At 41.5% G+C, this 24,641-nt stretch overlaps 1 protein-coding gene across 1 annotated transcript in view; it reads right to left on the bottom strand.

The window, feature by feature from the left end:
- The window catches only part of LOC104966544 (serine/threonine-protein phosphatase 2B catalytic subunit alpha isoform), a 57,023-nt gene extending 32,648 nt beyond the window's left edge, over positions 1-24,375 (bottom strand). Inside the window, exons 1-7 of the mRNA XM_010795727.1 lie at positions 24,226-24,375; positions 23,637-23,748; positions 23,095-23,240; positions 22,035-22,174; positions 18,199-18,276; positions 16,808-16,902; positions 8,782-8,907 (exon numbers count right to left, since the gene is read on the bottom strand). Of these exons, the coding sequence (XP_010794029.1) occupies positions 8,782-8,907; positions 16,808-16,902; positions 18,199-18,276; positions 22,035-22,174; positions 23,095-23,240; positions 23,637-23,748; positions 24,226-24,375 (847 nt within the window). The remainder of the gene's footprint in view (positions 1-8,781; positions 8,908-16,807; positions 16,903-18,198; positions 18,277-22,034; positions 22,175-23,094; positions 23,241-23,636; positions 23,749-24,225) is intronic.
- Between the last annotated feature and the right edge of the window lie 266 nt (positions 24,376-24,641).

Here is a 24,641-nt window from a genome sequence, read left to right as displayed (position 1 = left end):
ATAGGCAGATTTCACAGTAATTATAATAAAAACGTAGCTCAAGCATTTATGCAACTTGATTTGAAGCGTGTGTGTGTGAGGGGCAGCACCGTGTGTGTTTGTAGGGTGACCAGGTGTCCCGCACTGTGTGGGACCGCACACACAGCATTTTTATTATTTGTCCCGCGTCCCACACATTAAGACTATATGTCCCGCATTTGAGTGATAGTCGCGCAGAAAGGCCGGATCGGTTCGCTGACAGCCGGCACCGCCCTTTATTATTATATTGTCTAAACGGCATCATGTAAATTGCGCTGACAGGCGACACAGAGGTCCCCCAAGCCCCCGTCCACCCACCACCCCGTCCACCCAGTAAAAAAATCCCCACTACACCACCGGACAGTAGTGATGTTACTTTTTAACGTTCTTCAGTGGTACGGGTAGACGACGTGTTTTTCGGGTGAAAAAATTAGCCAAACTCAGCAGCATTTGGATGCACTTCAACAAAAACCTAGGCAATGATCAAGCGGAGTGCAACATTTGTCAAAAAGCCAAAATATCATTTGAAGCAGGGTCAACAAATAATCTCCACCGCCACTTAAAAAAAGAGTCGTAATTCCCATCACTAGTGGACAGAAGTCTCAAACAAACATGTGACATTCACCCAGAACACCAAGTTGTGTGTCCGCCGTAAAATCAAAAGTCATGGTTTACCTAACGTACGTAGCTTATGTAACCCTAACCCTAACATAGCTATTTCATGATCTATCCAAGAGGTGTGTTGCTTTTAAGAGACATGGCTAGTACAACCCTTCAGTCACAGTCACTAGAGGCACGTTCACACCAAGTACTTTTCCCACCAAGGTTCCTGAGAACTCTTTAGTTCTCATGAACTAAGTACAGATCGCGTTCACACCGGAAATTAGTTCCTGGGGGTGGATTAGGCAAATGAAGCCGCTGACGTCACTTCTTCTTCTTCTGCTTTGGATTTACTGGCAGGCCGCAAACAACTTCACGGCGTATAGTGCCGCCCCAAATCCCCGGCCGGAAGTCCCCGGAGTTGGGGACTGGCTTCAGTAGAAGCTGCTGGGACTCCCAGCAGCTTCTACTGAAGCCTTCCGAGAACGGCCAAACGCCGACACCTCCTCATCTCCACCACTCCCATGTTTTATTTTGTGTTGTCATAAGTTAGTCTCTCTGCGTTTCTGCGCTGGGCTAATGCTAATGCTAATAATGCTAATGCGAGAATAATAAAATGGCGGCTTCACAAAAGTTTTTGGGAGTTTGACGGGGCGTGGTTTGCATTCCGCCCAGCCAATCAGACACAGGAACCTTTTTCTCCCACGAAAGTCCCTGCTCTCTAGCAGGGACTGAAAAGGGGGTAAAAAAGGTTCTCTAGAACTAATTTAGTTCCTGGGACTTTTTGGTGTGAACGCAACTAAATCGTAGTTCTCAGGAACCTTTGTGGGAAAAGTACTTGGTGTGAACGCGCCTTAGCACATGGATAAGACATATCATACATTACCCATAGTGCACCACTTACTTGCATAGAACAAAAAGCTCAGCACTTGCAGATTAAAACATATGGCTGTCTCATGCAAACACTCAAAAGATGTAGGCTTCACTACCTCTTAAGTGGCAGATATACAGAGGGTGAAACTGAGCTTTTGTTACTTGCTGGCAACTCACTATAAAGCAGCCATTAAAGCACACTGATGCACACACAAGCAAAAAGTCCCAGGAGCTACAATTACAAACACTGTCAGACCACATACTCCTCTCTGAGAGGTAATTACTTTACTCAGCACAGTCATCTAACCCTTTGAGCCCTCATATAACACCTCACACTGTGACAAACTACTGTGTTTATTGTGTAAGGCATCCCAAATCAGTCATATCGAGAGCCAGAGCTGGAATATATGGGAGGCTCGAAGTTATGCTCGGTAGCAAAGTGAAAAATCGACTTATTGTTCTGCCCTGAAGACATGTTTGCATATAATTCTCCTTCGTTGTCACTCTTAAATCAATACATTGTTAAAGTCGTGTGAGAGAAAACTGAACCCTTACTGCTTTGTCTGCAGTTTATCATTTAGCTTAGACTTAAGAGTTGAAAAAACAATCATGAGAAGGTCTTCAGAAAGTTTCTCCACGTTCGTTATTATTAGTACAGTAGTGGCAAAACACAGGATAGACATACACGTGCAAATACAACACAAAGTAAGGGAAAATATAACAAATGTTGAATAAATGTAGATATATATGATGCTTATTTTGCAAGGTTGAGATGTTCTTATATTTTGAGACCACCTTCTTATATTGAGTACAAAAGCAAGCTATTCATCAGGCTACATAACAGAATATAATATATTAGTTCATATTATTCTAACAACTTAATTATCATTGGCACATTTCAACAAAATTGGTCCCTTAATATCCAATTAGTTCTTGATGGCAGAAGCTTTCAGTCCAAAAACCACTAAAGTTATTAAGTTATTAAGACTTTGCAGTATTGTCATTTTGAAAATAGGGGTTCTACTTGGGTATGATCCATCCTCTGAAAGACTCTGTATCATTTCCATTGTTCCTGCTAAATATCCATTGGTTTCCCACTAGCTTCACTAGCACTTTTAAATTCGACAAGCAGGTCAGCACCGTCGTCAAATCCTGCTTTTTTTAAATAAGACTATTGGCCAAGACCAAGTCGTTTTTATCTTTTAAAGACCTAGAAAGGGTTATTAATGCCTTTGTTACCTCAAGGCTGGATTACTGCAATGCTCTGTATGTGGGTATGGACCAGGCCTCAATTAGACGCCTGCAGCTAGTCCAAAACGCAGCTGCACGTCTTCTGACTGGCCACAAAAAGCGTGACCACATCACCCCAATTCTGGCCTCGCTGCACTGGCTTCCAATTCGGTTCAGAATTGATTTTAAAATATTTGTTTTTTTCAAAGCCCTAAATGGGCTGGCTCCGGCCTATACAGCCAAACTCCTCCATCGCTACACCCCCGCCAGAGCTTTAAGGTCGGCTGACCAGCTGCTGCTGGTAGTGCCCAAGACCAGGCTCCAAACCAGAGGGCACCGAGCCTTCGCAGCAGCTGGCCCCAGGCTCTGGAACACTCTGCCCCTCCATGTGAGGTCGGCCCAGACCCTAGGGGTTTTTAAATCATCACTAAAAACCCACTTCTTCTTCTCTCTGGCCTTCTAGTCAGAGCGGAGCAGGACACCTGACTATTCGCTGTGTTTTTGTTTTTTATATCTCTGTTGTAAATTAGTGTCTTTTATTGTGATTGTAGTAAAGTGTTTTTATTGCATGTACAGCACTTTGGCTCGACCAAAAATCTCTTTTAAATGTGCAATATAAATAAAACTTGATTTGATTTGATTTAGCTGTGTTGTTTCTTATTAGAAGATGTTTCCTCACATTATTTGAATGGTGCAAAAGGTCAAACTATTTGATATTAGTTCACCCTTCTGTATCTGTATTTGCTGTAGAGATGTGTCCTCTGACGAGTAAAGAAATCAAGTTATTTGTTATGAATACGCTGTTACCGAGGTTTTCTCAGCACGGGTTCATTGCATCTTCGGTGCAGTGTGCCATTAAATGAATTCACCTGAGGAATCTAAAGAGCGCTGTGAAAGCAATCTGTGATAGTGTATGAGTGTATGAGGGCTTATAAGAGCATCTTAATTGCACTTGTAGCGCTCAGTTACACACAGTGATACACACAGTTGGGCATTGGCTTCATACTGTGTTTTAACAATACTCTCTAGCAAGCGTTCATTGCTGACTCAGGTCTGTTTTGAGGATTCATGGTTACATAAAAACTCAGCTAGAAGAAGTTATTAGTAAGAGCCTTGGATGGTGGGTGTGACTGTAAGAAAAGGAGAAGAAACCTCATTTTGAGAGACTTGTAACTGGCTGTAAAGAAACACAGCTGCTATTTCTCATTTGTTTCCACTGTCAAGTTGAATCGAATAACAAAGCTGGTCTGATCTCGTCTGATAAGGGCAGCTCAGAGCAAATAACTAGTCCACCCACTGCTGCTGCATCATGTGACTTCTTCTGCCGGCTTTGTGTCAACTGGAGTGGGCAGTGTGGACAAAAACAATAAATAGACTCTCCAGCTAGAATAATGTGATGTGATTATTTATTTCAGTTTCAATGAATGGTCATGTCATGTCATAGTCATGCAACAATGTTTAAATCAAGGTTAGCATGTATTTTGTACTGCCAGCTAATGCTTATGTTGGACCCGCAGTAATATGGGCCTATTCATACTGTAGATACTATCATTGTATTATGTTGTAAAACCTGTAATTTTCATTCTAGCACATGCACTTCGCTCTGCTATTCCGTCATTGTGAAGTGGACCCATGCATCTCAACAAAGACAATACTCTGGGTCTGACACCCAGAGGACTCTTCCTCCTGCATCTTTCAAGCATTTGGACTAACTATGTTGTAAATGTATTGTCTTTAATTTACACACAACATCTATTGCACGTCCGACCGTCTGTCCCTCCTCTGTTGCTCTCCCCGAGGTTTCTTACATTTTCCCCCCACTAACTGTGTGATATTGGGCAGTATAACTAAACATTGAAAAACACAATACACAACTTAATTCCATAGGTTTTCCCTAAATGTCTTCTTTTATTGATCCCACTAGTTTAATTTAATTTGCTGACGAATGGAAACTGCACACAAACACACAAACACTCCTGTTCCGGCTCAGTTGCCCCGTCCTGCATTGACAGAGGGGATTAGGGGAGACTGGGCAATGCTGTCTTTCGGTAACGAACACACACACACACACACACACACACACACACACACACACACACACACACACATTCTCCTCTCTCACTGCGCTCAGTGTACTGAGATTTCATTTCATTTAATCGTTTATTTGAACCGGGACAATGCACATTAATGAACATTTTAAAAATAATGCTTTCAAATGTAAATGAGACGGATTTTAGCTTTGAGCTCATTTCCATCCGTAGTCCCGTCACATACAACATTTATGAGAAAGAGTGTGTGGTCCAATCTGTTCCTTTGTTCTTCTACCTGTAGCTGCCGTGTGCCACATCGCGGACTGATGTGTGTGCGTGTATTTGTGTGTGCGTGCGTGCGTGCGTGCGTGTGTGTGTGTGTGTGTGGACACAGACAGCCACCTGCTGTGAACTACTTGATGGACCACGTCTAACAAGCTACACTCACTTATTGCCATGGTTACCCACCTACACACTGATCCATGCGCACACACACACACGCACACGCACACACACACGTGGTGCAGCCTGCAGACGGATCATTAGAGTCTGATCTTTCTCCTCTGTGTCCTCTTCTACCCCCATCGCCCTTCCTTTGAGATCTGAGCCTCCCTCCCTCTCTTTAATGGCCTTCCTCCCCTCCTCCCCCTCCATCGTTTCCTTAATCAGAACCCTCACACGTCCATCTTGGTCCCTTTATCTCCCTCCTACCATTTTCTATTTTATCCACATTCTTATATATCACCTCCATTCCTCATATCCTTTTCAAATATTGTCCCTTTATCTGACAATCACTTTTTTTTTTTATTTTTTTGCAGACATGGCACTTCCAGCACATTATATAAAGTACGGGACAATGTTAACTGAAAGAAAAATACCCATTTCTACATCAATCCATATCCACCTCCTGTCATTCCCTGCCTCCCCCTCCATCTTGTATGTGCCTCTTCCCCCCCCACGCCCATCCATCTCCTCTAATAATTACCCGGTTGGAAGTTTTAATTAGAGGGAGAGGAGAAGGCGTCTGGTGCGACAGAGCCCTAATTGAAACCCCAATTAGTCTCCTCTGTACGACGAGGGAGATACCACTCTGCCCAAAATCCGATTTCCATCAAGGGGGAGAATCTTCTGAAGCAATTACTTTGAATTCTAATAAAATGTAATAGGGTGGTAAATCAGAACCACAGACGAGGAACAGTCTGTCTTATTGCTAACGTTTACACAGCCTCAATCTGCTGTGGAGATAATCAGCAGGAAGCTATTCCACAAAACAAACAAAACAACAGAAAAGTCACTGAGATAACTTGTTGCTGTGGCGGTTACCATAGTGATGGTGAAGTCACAGGAGAAGCAGCTGCTTTTAAAGGGTGCGTTTGTGTGTGAAAGGAGCCTAACCTAACTTAATGCAGGGTATGGTTTGGATTTACAATTAGCTAGTTGGCTCAAAGCCTAAGTGGAACAATTACACACACTGATTCATTCATTCTCTCTCTACCAATCAGACAATAATGCATCCCTTTCCGTGCATCCACACAAAGGTGATTGTCAAAGCTTAGCAACTGTAGCACAGCAAGTCTGTCAAGCTTTGGATTCCACATGATGGAGCGGAGGAGGGTATGGAGGAGAGAACAATACTCCATGTAAACAGTTCGGAAATGCGGTCTTTTATAGCAGTCAGTAAACCAATAACAGCATGAAAAGTGTAAAGAATGCATTAAACAATGAGTGTTTGATTTCATGTGAGCTGCATACAGGGCTGCAAGATATTGGAAAAACTGACATTGCAATATTTTGATTCTGCAATACTGCAATATAAGAAAGTTATCATTCGACATTTTCTACAAGTCAATCCTGTTTGCTCTTGTTGTGCTCACATAAAAAGTTCAAATAAATTATCAAAAATAAGTACAAAATGACACATTTATGGTTCAGGCTGGATATGAAATGTGAGGACAGTAACACTGGATAAGTCATGGAAAATTAGAACAGTCCGAGGTGACAAAAATGTGTATCAGCATGAGTTAATTCAGCGACATAGAACGTCCAAGAAATGAATTTTGTGGATATCAAAGCGCTGTATTGTGTTTCAGTCCTTCTGCAAACATTAGCATGCCGAGCTAACTCGCTTAATACAGTAGCTACTTAAATCACCATTAGGCCCACAGTACTTAAAAGACCAAGTAGCATGTTGTGTACTAAATAATCATATTAAATATTGGCATTACGTTTGCAGAACACATTGGACTGTTCGTAGAAGACAAGTATGTAAACTAGGCAGCAGAACAGGGTGTTGATAAGTACAAGATCTATGCTTTATTACATGGATCCTCATGGCTCACCGTGTTTGACAGGGTTCGATGTTTATAAATGCAATTTGTCAAAAAAGTCAGGCAAAGACAGCACTTTCAACCGGCAGAAGTGCCTTTTGTTGTCTATTTCTGACTCAAATCCAGCACCTACTTAAAAAATGTATTTGAGGTAATTGATTTAAAGGTGGGGTAAGTTTGAGAAACCGGCTCGAGATACACTTTCTGTTATATTCCATGGAATACTCTTAAAGAGCATCTTGCAGGTTTTTATTTTTTCTACATTTATGCTTAAACTTGCTTGAAAATTACACTTAAAAAAGTGAATGCAGGACTTGATATGTTTTACGAGACATAAGGGCAGGAATTCAGAGGGAAAGGAGCAATTTTGAGCTCTGCTCTTAAAAACGGCTTTTTTTTAAGGTCATACGTCAAACGCGTCATATTACATCACGCAGGGGACACATCTCCGCTCTCTGACCGCGGGTATAGTGGAGTTGCGTTGAGTCAAAGTGCTTTGACAAAAAATCCATAAAAAATATGGGCCGGCTAAAATAACTGGATGGCCTACCTGCCTGTCAGCCTTCCATCTGTGCACAAACTTACTGAGACTGCCAAGGCACACAGNTAAATCAAAAAAATATATTTCCAAAAAATATATTTTTTTTATTTTTAAAGTTGTAGATTATACATTTTACTGATACCAACTATATAATATTTACCTTGTTCTTTAAAAATAAAAAAAATATATTTTTTGGAAATATATTTTTTTGATTTATTTTTAATTTTTAATGACAATCAAACATGTGGGAAGCGGGGGGGCGGCGCCCCTAGCGCCCCTATGGGCCGGCCGCCACTGGCTGACGTGTAATTCTGGATTTTGACTGACATTTTACGATCCTGTCCGTAAAAATGACGGATAGCGAAAAAAGTCTAGCGCAACCTCTGCTCCACAAACACAGTGAGTAATGTCCATCAGTGACCTTCACATTGCTGAAAGAAGCCCTTTGAGGAAGGGTCACACCCAAAATAAGCTTCTTGCAGTGACTCATGGTTTTGTGATTCACAGATGTGTCACAGGCATGAACGGGGGGGGTGCCGTAAAAACCAAATGCCTGGAAACAACCTCCAGGGCAGAGAGGGAATGTAAAGGTCTGCTCATGTTTAGCCTATTTCAAACTTTCAATGACTTGCACTAACTGCCGATTTACCTTTGCAACTTACTGACTCATAAATCACGTGTAGTAAGTACGGCTGGGTGTTTCATCTCATTTAAACTTTGACTACAATTTTGGCTTCAAACTGTCTTGAAATTAGAGAAAATAAATATTAACATTCTTTTAAATGTTTTTTAAGTTCAAGAAGTCAACTGTTAATTTTGAAAGTAGATCAAATAAATGTCATAGTTTATTTAAATGCGTTTTTAATTTCAAGAAAGAGTTGAATAAATGCATGATGTTTCTAACACTCACTGTTAAATAATGGTGGTGCTGTTATTGATCATTAATCTTACGTGTTTTTCTGTTTTCAAGCACTTTGAAATGCCTAGTTGCTGATTAGTGCTGTATACTGCCTTTAATAGTGTTATGAGTGTGTGTGCGTGCCTGCCTGCCTGCCTGCCTGCCTGCCTGCCTGCCTGCCTGCCTGCCTGCCTGCCTGCCTGCCTGCCTGCGTGCGTGCGTGCGTGCGTGCGTGCGTGCGTGCGTGCGTGCGTGCGTGCTTACCCTTCTCCCCGACGAAGGGCAGGGACCAGGTGAAGACGTCCATGAAGTTGGGCAGCCAGTAGGGGTGGGGGGAACAGTTGAACTGTCGGATGTTCATCACGTTGTTCTCGTACTTCAGCACCGCCGCTGGAGAGGAGAGAAGACGAAGAAGGTGTTAAAATGTGTCCAAATCTGTGCGGTTATATCATTTTCTACTGTCACTGGACTCACACGATGAATAACAAACCGATATCAACTAAAATAAACTACTAACATTACGTGTTGAAATTCATGACATCTCTCTTTTCTTCTTCTCAAGTCACAGACTCATCTGAAATCAATACTCAACAGAGAGAGAAAGCATCAGATCTGATTGAGGTTAAGGTCCATTAACAGCTTCCATCATGTTTCTAACCACCACTCAAAAAACACTTTGTGGTCTCAGATGCTTCACACACCGAGGTTCATATCTGTCTGTCGCTGCAGCATGTCACTAGCTAGAGAGAGGTACCCACAAAGTATTCAGACTAAAGAACCAAGAAACAAGGGGAAGTGGTCGGAAATATCACCAGACCATTATGAAACGGTAATATCCAAACAAGGGTTGGATGGATTGTTTTGTAAGCAGATTTTGACACAGAAGAAGAAAAATAGTTGTTTACTACTTTAACTCGAAAGGTACTCGGGGATCACACAGCTCCACCAAGATTGTTTCGAATAGCGTAAAATAATGTATTTGCAACGTGTCCCCCGTTATGTAATGTGTTCTTCCCTGGCCAATGCTACACACTTCCGCCATGTTTCATGAACTGGGCAAGTATTGTCTTTTTTGATTATTAAAAAAAACGTATTTTCATTATCGATTATTCTGCTGATAATTTTTACGATAATAAATCATTGTTTAGTCTATGAAAAGTTAAAAAAAAGCCCATCATAACTATATAAAAAAACATCAAAAATTTATTTTTGTTGTTCAAAAGAAAAGCACGGTCACGTTCAAACTATACATTTTACCAGAAAACATATATCAAAGAAAAGCAGGGAGTCCTCTTGATTGAGATGCTGGAAATCTGCTTTTGCTTGAAAAAGGACTGAAATAATGAAAAGACTATCTAAAAAGTTGCAATCTTTTGGACTTAACATTTCATCTGTAATATTTAATAAAACTATTAACACTTTTTGTGTTTTAGAACGTGAAAAGTTCTTGGCAGTTTCTGCCGTTTACCTCCTCTGGTTAATGATTCATTAGCTGCAGGTGCTGTGTAGAAAAACAAAATCACAATTTGATACACAGCTCCGTTTGGCTCAAAAACAATTGAGAAAAGTGAAAAGTGGCCAAAACGCTGTCATCAACATCCAGACTGGCCTGAAGCCTGGAGGAAACTCAATCTTTCAGACGCTGTCAGTCAACCTCTGGGTGATGACAGTGAATAAAAGGATACGATATAAAAGTACCTACTGGGACATTTTCAGGTGATGTATTGCCATCAGCGTGTGTCAATCTCTCCCTCTCTCATTTCCTATGCAGAATTATAAACTAAAATTGTAAATTGAGGGTTAAAAACTGCAGCAGCATCAAAATGAAAGGAATCAGGGTAAACAAAAAAAAAACGAAAATCAATCCCCTTTCGCTCGCTCGGGAACATTTCCTCTCGTATCGATTGCGGCCCCCAGTTGCTGATGCATGTCTGTCATTCACAGGATTGGATGCATGGATAACATCACAGAAACACATGGCTCAGCGTTTAGGCTCTACAGGCCGAGCACCTTTCATTAGTTAACAAAAAAGTGTCAATTTCAAGAGATGGAGAGAGGAGCCACAGGCGGCACACAGGCTATGCTAATGATCCTAGAGACAATATATGATGATCACTTTCCAATGTGACATGGAGCTGTGACATGCAACCGCTTACCCCTAGTAATGTGTTCCTTCTTATGGTGCTACAAATATATATATGTCAAAACCTATGTGCTGCAACATAATTAAGTATTGATATAATTAAGATAGCTTTTTGGAAATATCCATTCTTGCCGAGTTAGAAGAGAAGATCGTTCATCTTTTCATTTCATTCTCATTAAGTATAGTTCATGACATTTAAAACCACTCCTTTAAAACATATGATCTTGTTTTAATGTGAGTTATTTTTATTCTGAATCATGTTAATTGCCAAGTAAAGGGAATTAGCTTTGGTGTGTTGGTGCATAAACAAGAAACATGAATATAAAAAAGAAACCACTTACAAGAAAAACATAGATGAAAGGTGCTTTAAATTAGGAAATATGTCACTGTTTCAAAATAAAGACTTGGGCAGGAATGTACAAACTAAAAAGAATCCCATTAGAACAATTAAATAATGCTACAATCATTAAAAACATCTACAAATAGTGGGCTTTAATTATTCAAGCAGTTATATTAATGATGTAACAGTGGAGAGTGGGTGTTGTTAGGTTGGAGCTCACAGTCAAAAAAACATTATCTGTGCGATTCATTTCAGCCTGCTGACAGTATGCATATCAAGTCTTTGTCTTTGTGCAGTATTATCAGTTTATTTAACCGTCACCCTATCAGAATCACATGGTCCCTGTGTCTCGCCCCAACACGGACCCTGGTGTGCCCTGCGTGACCTCTCCCATGATTAAAGCACGGTGTTAACATGGGCGTTGAGAAACACATGAGTCCCCCGATATAAATATATCCCTGCTGCATATAGAGGACTGTCTGCTGGCCCAGTTCTGGGGAAAGCGGACACCGCGGCTGGGTCAACACGGGGGACTTTCCCGCCTCGGCCCCTCTCCGCTCGGGAATAGCAAGTCATCAAACCTGGCATCCCGAGCAGCTAGAACCTCGCTCGACACACGAATGGGGTCAGAAAACATCCTCGGCTCGGCTGGGGTTTGCCTCAGTGCGTCAGTGTGTGTGTGTGTGTGTGTGTGTGTGTGTGTGTGTGTGTGTGTGTGTGTGTGTGTGTGTGTGTGTGTGTGGAATCAATGAGGCATGCTAATGCATATAGTGCAGTAACTATGCAATCAAAGTGGTCCCTGTGGTACTGCAAAGTATTATATTCCCCTGCAGCCATGTTTTTATATCTCACACACACCCTCCAATATACATCTCCTACAGGTGAACATCTAATACTTCCACTAAAGGAAAAGTAGTAATACAACAGTGTAGAAATACTGTCACAATGTCCAGCATTCAAAGTGTCATTAAAGTAAAAGTACGGTACTCATTCTGCACAACGGCCAATTTCAGGACCATATGCGTGATATTAGTGAATTATAATTATTGATGTATAACCGAGTTTATCCCCTTAATGTTTCAGCTTGCAGTAGTTATTTGAAATTATTTCCTTATTTAATTGTTTACAACATATAGTCCTACTGCTGTGTATCTTGTGTATTTCACCAAGGGAAGTTTTTACCTTAATCTAATTACATGATTGATTATTAGATTTTTGTTTTACAGTTAAGATTACAATATTTAGTATAATACTCAGGTAAAGTACACATGCCTCAAAATTACTCTTAAAGAAAAGCTCTTAAATTGACTAAGTGACTATCCACTAAACATCCATAAACTATGTATTTTTCTAATGCTATTATCAAGTCCAGTAAGATCAGCGTTGTATTTCTCTGACACACTCCCCTCAGACGAGGCAGTGGGTGTTTGTGCGTGTGTGTTGGCGTGCATGAAAGCAGTCGTACGCGTGGGCAGGCGTTGCATAAACATCACATTCTGCATAAACATTGGTCCAGGCACTTGATTGAAAGCAGCGATGGAAGCCTGGAGGGAAAAAAGCAGAGCGGGGGAGAAGGTCAGCTCCCCCGTCGTACCTCCTTCACACCGGATTCCCTTTAAAGGAACACACACCCGAATAAACAAAACATGTTGGTCCAGCTCTAGATGCAATGTTTTAGGGCCAACATGCAGATTGAAGTAACAAAAGCATCACATTGCTGCATCCCTATTATCAAAACATGCTGTAGTCACTATAATATGCAAAATGATATTTCTTGCAGCAGGAGGGCAGAAGTACTCGGATGTATTACTCAAGTACAGGTAGCATGCTAACTTGTAAAGATACTCTGTTACAAGTAAAAAGAGTTGTGCATTTTACTTAAACGTTCAAAAGAGTACTTTATTACATTCCACCACTGGTGTTACTTTCTGATGACACATCATGGCGGCCACTAGGTGTCTCTGCTGCTCCTGTGTTGTGTTCAGGGTAGCTGAGGCCAGGCCTGCTGCCACGGTAACACAGATACTGTGAGGCAACGCCTGCTCATTCATTATTCATGAGGGAGTGCCTTGAGTCGGTTTCCCCGGTAACAGCTGTTAAATCTGCTTTGAGAGGAGGGGGAGATTCCCCGCGTCCTGCCCTGACGCTTCCTGCTGACTGCAGATCTGTCTGAGGCCTGGGTATCAGGTTCCTCTGGATTAGTATTCCAGGCCGGCCCTTTAGACCTCATTGCTCCATTACACTCAGTGCTCTACTTACATTTGATGAGGGGATGGTAGGGACTGAATGTAGTTCAGTTGTACAATTCATTTCCAGTTAAGAGATCAATGAGAGCATTTGCAGTACCATGGGACACTGCAGCTCCAATGTGCACACAGGGAAAGAGTTGGGACAAATACTATGATAACAGGTTGTTATTCGAATTGAATTATTTTGGTTCTAGAGTCAAAATAATAGTTACTGGTGGTCTACTTATTGGCTTTATTCACAGCTTTGAATAGACTTTCACGCCTTTAATCAATGGATGAAGGAAGCTTTTAATTCAAGAGATATTTAAAAGTTTTTTTTTTACAAGAAAATCAAGGTGGGTTGAAAACAAATCTGAATTCAAGGTCGTCAAAATGGCTTTTTCCGGAGCTCATGGTCCTCTTCCTCCTTGTTATGTTTTGTAAATCAAAGGATGGCTAATTATTTGAGAGACTGTGGAGCTTTTAATGGTCCTAATTAATTATCCAGACAATAGTTTTTCATATCGTATTCCAACCCCTAATGGGTTTTCCTACATAAAAAGGTAATAATGGCAACAATGTTTCAAATGAATAACCTCAATCGGAGTGACAATGAATAAAAACCTAATGGGGTTAAAATCCCAGTTGGTAAGAAACAACAACATTTCTCTTATTTGAAGCAGCCTGAAAAGTTTGGTAACTGAACCTTGTTTACAGGAAATTGAAGGGAAGCCCAGTGATAACAGATGGAAAGGCATCTGCAGCATGGGACACTCTTCTGGCTGGCACTCGTGACGAGGGGGAAAACTGAATTCCACGCTGCGCTGGCGTCATCACGGCCCGCTCTCACATCCTGATATTTATTCCAGTGGCAGGGCCAGGAGCCAATCATACCACTCCATTTCTCATCAAAACACCCTGATTATCTCGACTACCTACAGATCAACACATGACCACAGGCAGGAAAGAGACAAAAGGTCCAGTGATGTCTGGACCCCTTGTCTTTGCAGCAACACATTTATCTTCTTTTAAAATGCCCCACCCTCCTGATTAAAAGTTAAAAGGTTAGCCCTGAAGCTAGCGACAACTCCACCCGAAGCTAACTCAAGTTGACTGTTCCTTAAGGTGGACTAGCTATTCTCACTACATGATAAGCGGCTCCTTCTGATCCGGACAGGCCTAGAAAGGGTTAACAGGTGTGAGATGGATCCAACCCAACCAATCCTTTATTGTCTGTGGGTTGTAATAAAAATATTAGCAGCCCTGTATTTCAGCTTTTATCCTGTCCACTGTAAGCACTATAACCATTAGGATTCAGTTGTTGGTTTTTTGTGTCCAGACGGTAATGATGCAGCAGAAAACATTCCATTAATACAAAATTGCAAGTAATCTCCAAAGTGTGCGACTGCCAGCTCCACCGCCCCCCCCCCGCCCCTCTCAAGCCTTCTCTCCACACTGCAGTCACTTCAGGACTTAAACAGTAAAAACTACTAAATCACTGCCGCTGTGTTTTCATTTAACGGCTCAGGAGGGGCAGTGAGCGGGGGTGCAGCTGTGACGGACAGCCGGTCAGCCCCTGACCCTTAATGCAAATCCAACAGTTTGATAAGAAAGGAGGGATATTTGGCAACCCTTTCTCTTTATACAGCCCTGAGCATCAGTCATGTGTTGATCATCCTGACTCAGCGACAAGTTCAATTTACGTCTGCCTGTCTGGGGTGGCTCGTACATATCCTGCGCCTCCTCCACTCTGACACCCCCCCTCAGGTCTCATTGGTTAATCTGGCCAACTCCCAGCGCTATATTGATGGGAGCCTGCTGATGCCTCCTCCCTCCTCTTTAAGATTTATGTTGCAACTCGATTGGCCATCAATCACGGGACATGCTCAGTGGGCTCCCGGCCCCGGCATGAAGCTAAGAGCAGACCAATTCATTACAGAGCTCTGCTTCCACCAGTGAACCCCACCCACATGACTGATTAGAAGAGCATCAACAGGACTGATAGCCAAAGCTGTTCCAGGGAATTGTGCAACTGTGGGTGGAAAATACATCAAACTGATGATTGATAAAGTGAATTAGGAAAAGAGTAATTACATAACCACAACTTGTTGAAGTTTGAGGGGATTTAACATAAAATACTTTGGCAAGAGGGATGTTTATTTTATTTGCTTTACAGTTGGTATTTTTCTCAGCTTGTCTGTTAAGCCAAAGATCTTGCTGCTTTCTGACAAGAGAAAAGCGAGTCTCGTTTTCAGACAGACAGTGAAGGATGGGACGAATAAAGAACATGTAGTCCTGCCAGGTAAGACGTATCGGTGTGCGTAAATGAAGTCACTTCTGAAAACAAACACGGAGTAATCTTTTTCTTTCTGATAACCACTCTTGCTCTGGGAGGCAAGTGAAGGTCAGCCAGTTGCAGCAACAGTGTGCAGGCCAAATCATTTCAGATACTCCGACTGTTCCATATTGAGCTCGAGAGGTGCAAATCATTTGCCAGGCAATTGGCTGCCAAAAGTAAAAAAGCGCTTGACATCACTTTGTTTGTTTGTTTGTTTTGTGTTGACTGTGGGCCCTCGGAAGATTAGTTGGCATGGAACAAATGGGGTCCTAATAATACACCAGATTCCAGACGGGCAAACTGCCACACTGTTTCTTGACTCTCCTTATTATACAGGGAAGCATGCACGCAGGGGAAAGAGTAAACTAATGCAACCTAATCTCAGCTCAAGAAACACACCTGCAAATGGGCCAGCAGGAAACAGAACGGTAACACACTGCACTCACAGCAGCACTGCAGTATAAAGCTCTGTTACAGCGTTTTATCACAAGAGCAATTGCAACACGGCGTGCACCATCACCATCACTCTTTCCCTCCCATTTCCATTTCCTGTGGTTTGCCCACCACCGCCCTCCATCCAAAACATGCCCCCACAGCCAAAGCATATACTGTCTGTTCTCCGAGGAAAAGTGCTGACTCACAGCACAAAGGCAAGCCTATCTTGCTGCGTGGGCACCGAAGCACAGCGGAGGACGCCACCAGGAGCCAAGTCAACCGGCACCGGGCCATTTCCTTCTGCCCAGCTCCATCACTGCACTGACCTGACCAAAATCACTGCAGCAGTGTCGAGATGTATCACTGAACAAGTACAATACAGTGACCCAAATGTTGTGTACAATGGAAATGAGGATATGGTTGTCCAACAGCTGTAAACACTGCAGAATTTAACCTTTTCAATGTAAACTGAAGTGGAGACATTTTAAATACCATACAGGATACAATGTAATCTGAAGTGGAGATGTATAGCATTTTTATAAACTTTACAAAGGCTGCACTATTTGGAAAAAATAGCTAAATGCAATTTTGACTGATATTGCATTAGTGATATGATTTGTGTTACGATAAAGAAAATGAAAAATTCTGATTTAGGGATCAAGCATTTCTAAAAACTCACTTCTCTTCACACTCAAACAGCATTCTCCAACCTGTGTGTGAATGGTAGCCTGAGGCAACTTGTTGATGGGACACTGTGGTATTCATGTTATGAACCACTAAAAGATTGATGGACTCCTTCTCCTTACCTTTGTTGTTGTACACATCTAGGTAGTTGGGTGCGGAGAAGATGGTGATAAGGGACGGGAAGCCAGTGGTCTGACTCTTTCTGTACATGCGATATCTGGTAAAGAGGAGAGGTGAGTATTAGCCAACATTAAACATTTACTCCTGGATTCCCATTGGTGCTCAACCCTCGGGATATGATTAGCAAATATGTCATTGTGTTGTGTGTTTTTCTTGATGCATCAGCCAGGGGGGGCAGCTTGGCATCGCCTCAGGAGAGTAAATCTCTGAGTTACAGGTTAAACATGCGCTTAAACTCAGCATTCAAACTCTGATCGGCCCTGCTGTGTCCAAATACACCCTGCTGTGAATTTGGAATGGGTCAGAGCCTTTAGGTTAACTGTCCAGACTTGGATGATTTGTTTGCTGCACCGCACCTTCCTTCTATTTATAAGGATTTTAGAAAAGATGCAGAGAAAACCTAGTCTAGGGGCAGCAATCTCACCTGAGACCATGTCCCATGTGACCAGTGCTCTGGGAGGGCAACTGTAAACAACCTTAACCTCGCTTAGAGGGAGATCAGCGACAAGTCCACCATCCTGCCCGCTTACAAGAGCCTTTATTAAATGTCCAGGATGAACCGTGATGAATAACAGACGAGCAGCCTGGTGGTGGTTGATTTTGATAGTAATGGTTTTACATATGCACTGCAATCATGAACATATCTAGACCTGATCCAGCAGATAATGTCCCAAGTTCATATTAAAGGGGGCCCTATTATGCTTTCTTCCATTTCCTATAGTGTGTTGTATAGGTTTTTGTGCATGTCAATCCAGAGGGAGAAAGGAAACGCCTTCATTGTTTTGCGCGAGTGTAACATAATGAAATCACTAATGTAACATTCACACTTCTATTGGCTAGTGCTCAAACATCGTATGTGATAGGCATCTCTACGTTGTCGACCAATCACAACAGAGCCGGCCAACTAACCAATCAGAGCAGACTGGGCTCTGGTTTCAGACAGAGGGTGAAAAGAGGTGCTGCAGGACAGGCAGTATGAGAGAAATAAAGAGCTTTTTGAGAGGCAGAAAAACGAACCTGAAAATTCCCATATCTCCTCTTTAAAAACTGGCTATAGAGTGACATAACTCCACAATCAAACTTTTTAAACCTTACTCACTAAAAAGGTTTTCATGAATCATTCTCTTCATATCCCATATGGCCGACTAACCCCTAACGCTGGATACATTTTAATGAATTGGATCAAGTCGACTTCTCTCAAAGTTCACACTGCAGTGAAGCGGCTCTCCAGACAGGTGCGAGCAAACACACAGCGCACCGGGGAAGCTTCTGGCTTAATACCCTGTTCTGACTCACTGACGGTGTGATGGGAGCAGACAGAATACAAACTCACCCAGCATCCTGCGCTTCATGGGCCCGGATGACGGATAATAAGTTATTGTGTTGTAGAAAGTCACAGACTGCAGGGTAGCTGTAGAATACAAAAGGGAGAAACATTTAGGTGTACTCATGCATCAAGAGAAATCCCAGCAAGATCAAGAAGAAAGATCAATAGAAATAACTAAATAAGTCATGGGTTTTATGGATTGTGTTCAGAGACACAGTAAATATCCAACACATGGTTCAGGCTAAATGTATTCTAAAACCATCTGTGGCTGTTACCTTGAACGCCTGGCTCTTAGTGAAGGCTTTGTATCAATTTTAAACTTGAAATGTAAAACAGATCTTAAAAGATATTGCCAGCAAAGCTACGGTGACTCATATCTTCAATAATATGCTTTTAACCAAGCCTTCATACTGAAAGAGGAGTAGGTGTGATGCTTCTCAGATTTTACTTGAGAATAAAACTCAAAAAAGGACAAGAGTGACACATCGTCCTGAGCAGACTGTTTCTTCAAGTAATAAGGCGATCACTGGGGAGTGTGAAAGCACATTTTATACTCATGCTGATCTTTTCAGTCTGCGAGCAGAGAGACTTCAAATCTTTCTGCCAAATATCAAACTGCAATATGGTTTCAGAGGTTTCGTCAAATTCAAGGGCATTTATTAAGTAACATCTCCTGATCCGAAGACAAGTCACGATTAAATCGGCATCACCACAATAGCTCTTTTGGAGTTTCTGGGAACAAACGTGATTAAAACCTCAGCGGGTCCAGGGCTTTTGGATGGTGGGATGCTGTGTAATGAGTGAGTGACAGCTCAAAATGAATGACTGACACCTTTGCATTACATCTGCAACACTTAGTGAGTGTGGGAGGATTTCTTTAGCGACAATAATGGGGGCTAACACTCTAGTTGTTTTTGCGTTTTCATCTCACGATTTCTAGCTGAAAAAAAATAAAAGTCACCGTGTAGCTTTGACAGAAATAGGGATTACATTCTAGGGGACCTCCATTACAATGTGTCACTTTACCAAGGCTTCTGAAAGATTGAATTCTCATCCTTTACATTGTGTTTTAGTCCTCTTCATAGCTGTTTAAAAGAGCTCTCAAATCACTTCTTCTGACCAACCAACTATATGTAGAACTAACTATATACTAACTAACTATATATAGACTGACTATTTATCAACTAATGCTATTATGGCTATTATGATTATCGCTTCTTTTGTTTTGGTCATAGTTGTGTTCATTTCCTTCTTAGTTGAAACTATATCCCATGAGTGTATGCCCCTAATCTGTTACTGATGATGTTTGTGTATACTTGCACTTATTATGAAGTGTTTTGCTTCCTCGATGTTTAGATGTGTGAGACTGTTTTAGCAATATCATTTGTGCAACAGATTGGTGTATAATGGATGCATTTCTTGTTGTAGAACTTAGGCTACGCATTATCTGAGCGCTTAACTATGTCTAAAATGATTGACGGACACACGCAGAATTTGGATATTACATTATTGTAGCTATTTCCTTTAATATGCTGCCTTAATGGCCACTTTTAAGCCCTTGGAGAGATTTCAGGCTCTTTTCCTTGCCTATACATTGTATCTTTCTTGCATTTTTCATATGTAAATGAAGAAACAGACAATCAAGCAGAAAATTGTGTTTGTTCAAAAAGAGTTATGATTTTGTATTAAGTTCTGTAATCCTAGCTCGACGCCCCCTGCTAAATCAGAGCGCAACAATGAGCAACTCCCACATGCAGCAATCAAAAGCAAACTATACATTTTGGCTTCCGACCTCTCAGGGGAAGAACTGGGGGGATTTGTTTTCTTCTGCAATAAAACCAGCGATTTAAATTGCTTTTTAGACATTATTATGTCTCTAAAATCTACACAATAAACACTGAGGGTTTCCTGATGCTAGATGAAGTTAGATCGACAGAGTGAACTATTAAGGGAGCTTTATTGCACCTAATGTAAAGTCCTTCGGGGCACGCCTGTAATAAAGAGTTATATAAGCAAATGACCCTTAATTTGACTGGCCTGCTTTTGTATACAGTACATAGTCAAATACCATGCTTTGCTGCAGAGGTAGACTGTTCTAAGTGTGAAAACCATTATGGGAAACTGAAATGGAAAGGTTCATTACCAATGTTGGATCATGTAGACATGAGAACACATGCACTCACAACAAACATCTGCTGGGAGCGATGAGGAAAGGAGAAGAAATAAGGAATAAATGTTTTATTTCTCACTTGATTTCCTGCAGCAGATGTAGAGACATGCCATATGGAGCCATTCGGCAGACAAGATACTTTTTGGCCTAGTTTGCTTTTCTGAGTTTAGAGCGTCTTCCATCTGTCCGACAACAGGGCGCAGATGTTAATTCGCTTCTTGGACAACATGAGCAGTTGTGCCAGAAGTCACTTAATCAAAGTAGCACTATTTGTGTTCCCTTAAAATATAAGCTTTTCATTTTATCGATAGTTTGCATAATGAAAAAAGATGCAGGGGAAATCACTTGAGGCTGATTCATGTGTGCTGCTGAGTGGAGGCTAAAATAAAAGCAACCACATTCTAAACATGTGCAATTTCATGCCTGAGTTGCGTTTGTAAAAGAGTTACGAGCGTGCCTACGGCGCAGGGGGAAATTATTGGTTGCTGCAAGACAGAAGCAACAAAGAGGCTGATGCTTTTTGGGGAGGGGGGGGGGGGTTGAGGAATGGCTCTCTCTCAGTCTGGCTTAAACACGCTCGTAAATCCTGAATGCCAGTGTGATGCCAATTAGTGACCGTGCCCCGGGGCAGATGGAGTGAGGGACGCTGATGAAAACAAGACTGCAGAGGAATTTGGAGCAAAAAATGTCAGAAGGGCTGACCAGGAGGAAGGTAAAACACAAACTAATCAGTCGTTTGAGGTAAAAAGGCCACATTGCATAACATTTCTCTTCGGGGAAAGTGAAAATAAAGCGCCTATTGTGGATCTGCAGTATGACGTCTCACCAAAAGATCCACAGCAGAATTGGGAGCATTTAAGTGTGGACATTAAAATACTATTAAAGGTTGTGAAACACCTGTTATTAAAAAGGATAATCCAGAGGAGCTTCAGGAAATGTACCGAGTGCTCTGCCGGTCTGCTTGAGGTGAAGTGAGAACTGTTTCGGCCGTAATGAGCGCACATTGAGAGGACTGCGCCTCGTGGTAATGTGCCAGTTCATTACATTTTGTGACAGTGTGAGCAGCCTGCTCCCAGCATTCCCTCTGCTTGTTCAGTTACTCAGCTCAATTGAAGGTAATGTGGGTTACATAAACAGAAGAGTCAGTATGAGGAGGAGACTTCAGGACACTCTGTGTTCTAACATCTCACGGTTGCAGAGGTAAGAAAAGAAAAGAGAAGCAAGATGGAAATTTGGCAGCAAGGTTTCTTGATTTATCAACTCTTTGACAAGACGATGGTTTTATTTTCCAGTCTGGTTTACGATGACTAAAGTACTTTATCGCCTTACGTTCTTGTCTTCATGCTCACATTTTCAGTCTTTTAAATAATTAGCTGTGTTGAAAATGTCTGCAGCAATGAGGGTTCCACAGATAGCCAAAGTAATGAGAAGAAGAGTTTAGGTAATCTTTCATATACAAATAATATGTTTTGAATTACAGTGCCCGATATAAAACGCCATGTTGGAGACATAAAGATAGAAGATCGCAGCTGTTTTTTGATACAATACAGCATAAATAAAATCTGTTATCTAACCGGCTGTTGGCTGGAATCCTTTGTGAATTTTTCCGAAGAAAATCAAGAACACAGAAATGTGATAAAAACGCTCTAATTGTAGAAGACAGAGTACTCGCCTGTAGAAGTAGGAGCAGCCTCGCACTGTGTTGTGTGTGAAATGCTCTTGGCTCTTCTCGTTCCCAAAGTCCTCCAGGGGGTCGGACCACAGCAGATCGCACATCGGTCCGTATGCCGGGGGCTCTTTGAATCTGTCTAGCTGTGGAAGAAGAAGTCAGGACTCCTGTCAGCCTCTTTCACTGGAGAATGACACGTGGAGTGTGCAAACTCAGTACCTAGAAGGCCTTTTTTTGTTAACATAATGTAAATGACTTTGCTTTCAGATGAGGATAGCTCTTTCTTGAACTAAAGCTAGTGGATTACTGGACAGGCACCGTGATGGACACTTCAATAGAGCACATTGTATTATGCATGCCCTCTGATTGCAGCCACAAAACCCATTTGGAATGATTGAATTAGATAGAGCAGGATCGGACTCTTGAACATTTTTTTAATCAGAGTGAGACACATCTGGGGGAATCACATCGTACACTGCAACTAGGATTGTTATTTTCACGGCACATCGTGTTAAATCTAGCACAGTTTTTTCCTTCATTAACTTTTAATGAATGCAGAAAATATATGAGGCGGACAGGAAGTTTCAATAGTATTTAAAAAGCCATTAAGGGGGTGCTTCACCCACAGAGTATAACATATCAGTTAATCACCTCATGTTACCTAGAGTTGTTGAAGAAAACTTTATTTTCTCACATGCCTCCATGGGGAATTCAAATTCATTAATCTACATGTACTGGTTCCTTATCCATGGTGGAAGCAAACAAAGAAAAATTAGTTTTTTTTAAACATTTTATTTAGCGACTTAGTTTGCCCACGCATGTACTTTGTTTAAAATACAAACATGTTTTACCAAGAATATAAATCAAAATAAACAAAATAACATATTTTACTTATTGTATGCCAAAAGCTCCCTAGTAAAAAAAAAGAAATACTAGAACTAAAAGGTAATTTTGGGTGAAAAATGAATAATGAAATTATCATTTTGCGGTCAAAGTATTCCTTTAACGGATACTTTCATTATAATAACACACAAAACCTGCAGTGTAATGAAATGACACATACTTTCCTGATGTCGTCAAGATTTGTGATTTCTGGAGACAGCCCTCCGTGTACACACAGGAACTGCTGGTTCATAAGTGCAGCCAGGGGAAGGCAGTCGAAGGCGTCCATACATGCGTCATATATCCGCTCTGAATACTTAATTCTACCTGTCATGGGGGGAAACAGGGCAGGGAGAGGAGAGCATGCCAAGTTAAACAACGCCGTTCTCATACATCGGGGCAGTGTGCTAGACTGGGACGGAAAGGCTCCCCAAAGTGCCAGAAAACTTCCCGAACATTTACAAAAAAACGGTACAATTTCACAGCTCTTTTGTGGGTTTTTTCTCCCTTCTCCATCTGAGTCCAACAGAAATACTTCTGACTTGTGTAAATATCGAAAAGGGCAGGAGTCTGAGTGAATCCCGCAGCAGGCGCTTTTATTAAGAGAGCGTCTGAGGTTGAAGGCCGAACTGGATGCATAATAAAGAATAACTCGCTTCCACTTCCCTCGCTTGCACTCAATTTAGATCAAAAAGGGTAAGAAAGTGCCAAAGCATTACTTACATTCCTGCTTAAATGTGAAATACTCTGTTAAATGTCTACATTCATGATTCCCACGCAGCAAAAACAGTGTTTTGGGGTAAAGGATCTTTAAGGCCCACAAGTACAGCACACACTGAAACAGAGAAGCACAAAGAGGATCGGTTAGCTCGTCATCTTTGAATGACACAGGAAACATGAAGCATAAAGTCAAGTCAATTTCACAGAGTACAAGATATTCTGCTTATAAAGAAACATTCATGCGGGACATTTTGTGGCGTTCTGCAAGAGATGACAATGCTTCAGAGGATTCATCAGAGGACAGGCACACTCCATTACAATATATTTTATTAATAAAAGTAAATTCCAACCTGCAGTCACAGATTAAATATACGTATTATTCTTTATATTAAAAATCCCTGTCTACACTATATAACCCTCGGATACACCGTGACATTTGCTATCCATGCAGATCCATTTGAAGTTATTACAAAAGCCCCTTACCACTTGCAATATGTGCAGCCTGGTTTGATCTCTGCTCAGAGTAAGCTATTAATAAACACAGTGTGTCACAGTTGATTAGGCCCTCGTGAGGACAGAAACAAATACTCACTTCAATACTGAAATACCCTCTGTCAACGTAGTCCCCCAGGAAAAGGTAGCGCGTGGATGCTGGTGATCCTCCCACTTCAAACAGCTTCATCAGGTCAAAGAACTGCCCATGGATGTCTCCGCACACTGGGATAGGAAACAGAAAGCACATCAGGATAAATATTTTTTAAAAACACATGAAAGCTGAGAGAGGCTATTTCCATATTTTCCTGTCAGATGTTAAAAGATAAAAATGCATGACATCCCAGTAAACCTGGAATTCTGCAAGAAACCATTGTTCATATGTGAAGTATGCTGAAAAGACTATTCACGATATCTGATCGTTCACTTCATTGTAATCAGGTTATTTCTTTAAACAATGTGAATATTATTTATATAAACTGCTCATTTGAGACTGAAAAAGGCAGCGTTTTAGAA

Source organism: Notothenia coriiceps, unplaced genomic scaffold (genome assembly GCF_000735185.1).
Source record: "Notothenia coriiceps isolate Sejong01 unplaced genomic scaffold, NC01 NC01_scaffold00037246, whole genome shotgun sequence".
Classification (NCBI taxonomy): Eukaryota; Metazoa; Chordata; class Actinopteri; order Perciformes; family Nototheniidae; genus Notothenia; species Notothenia coriiceps.
Note: the sequence above shows the minus strand (reverse complement) of the source record. Positions and strands in the feature narration are given on the sequence as shown.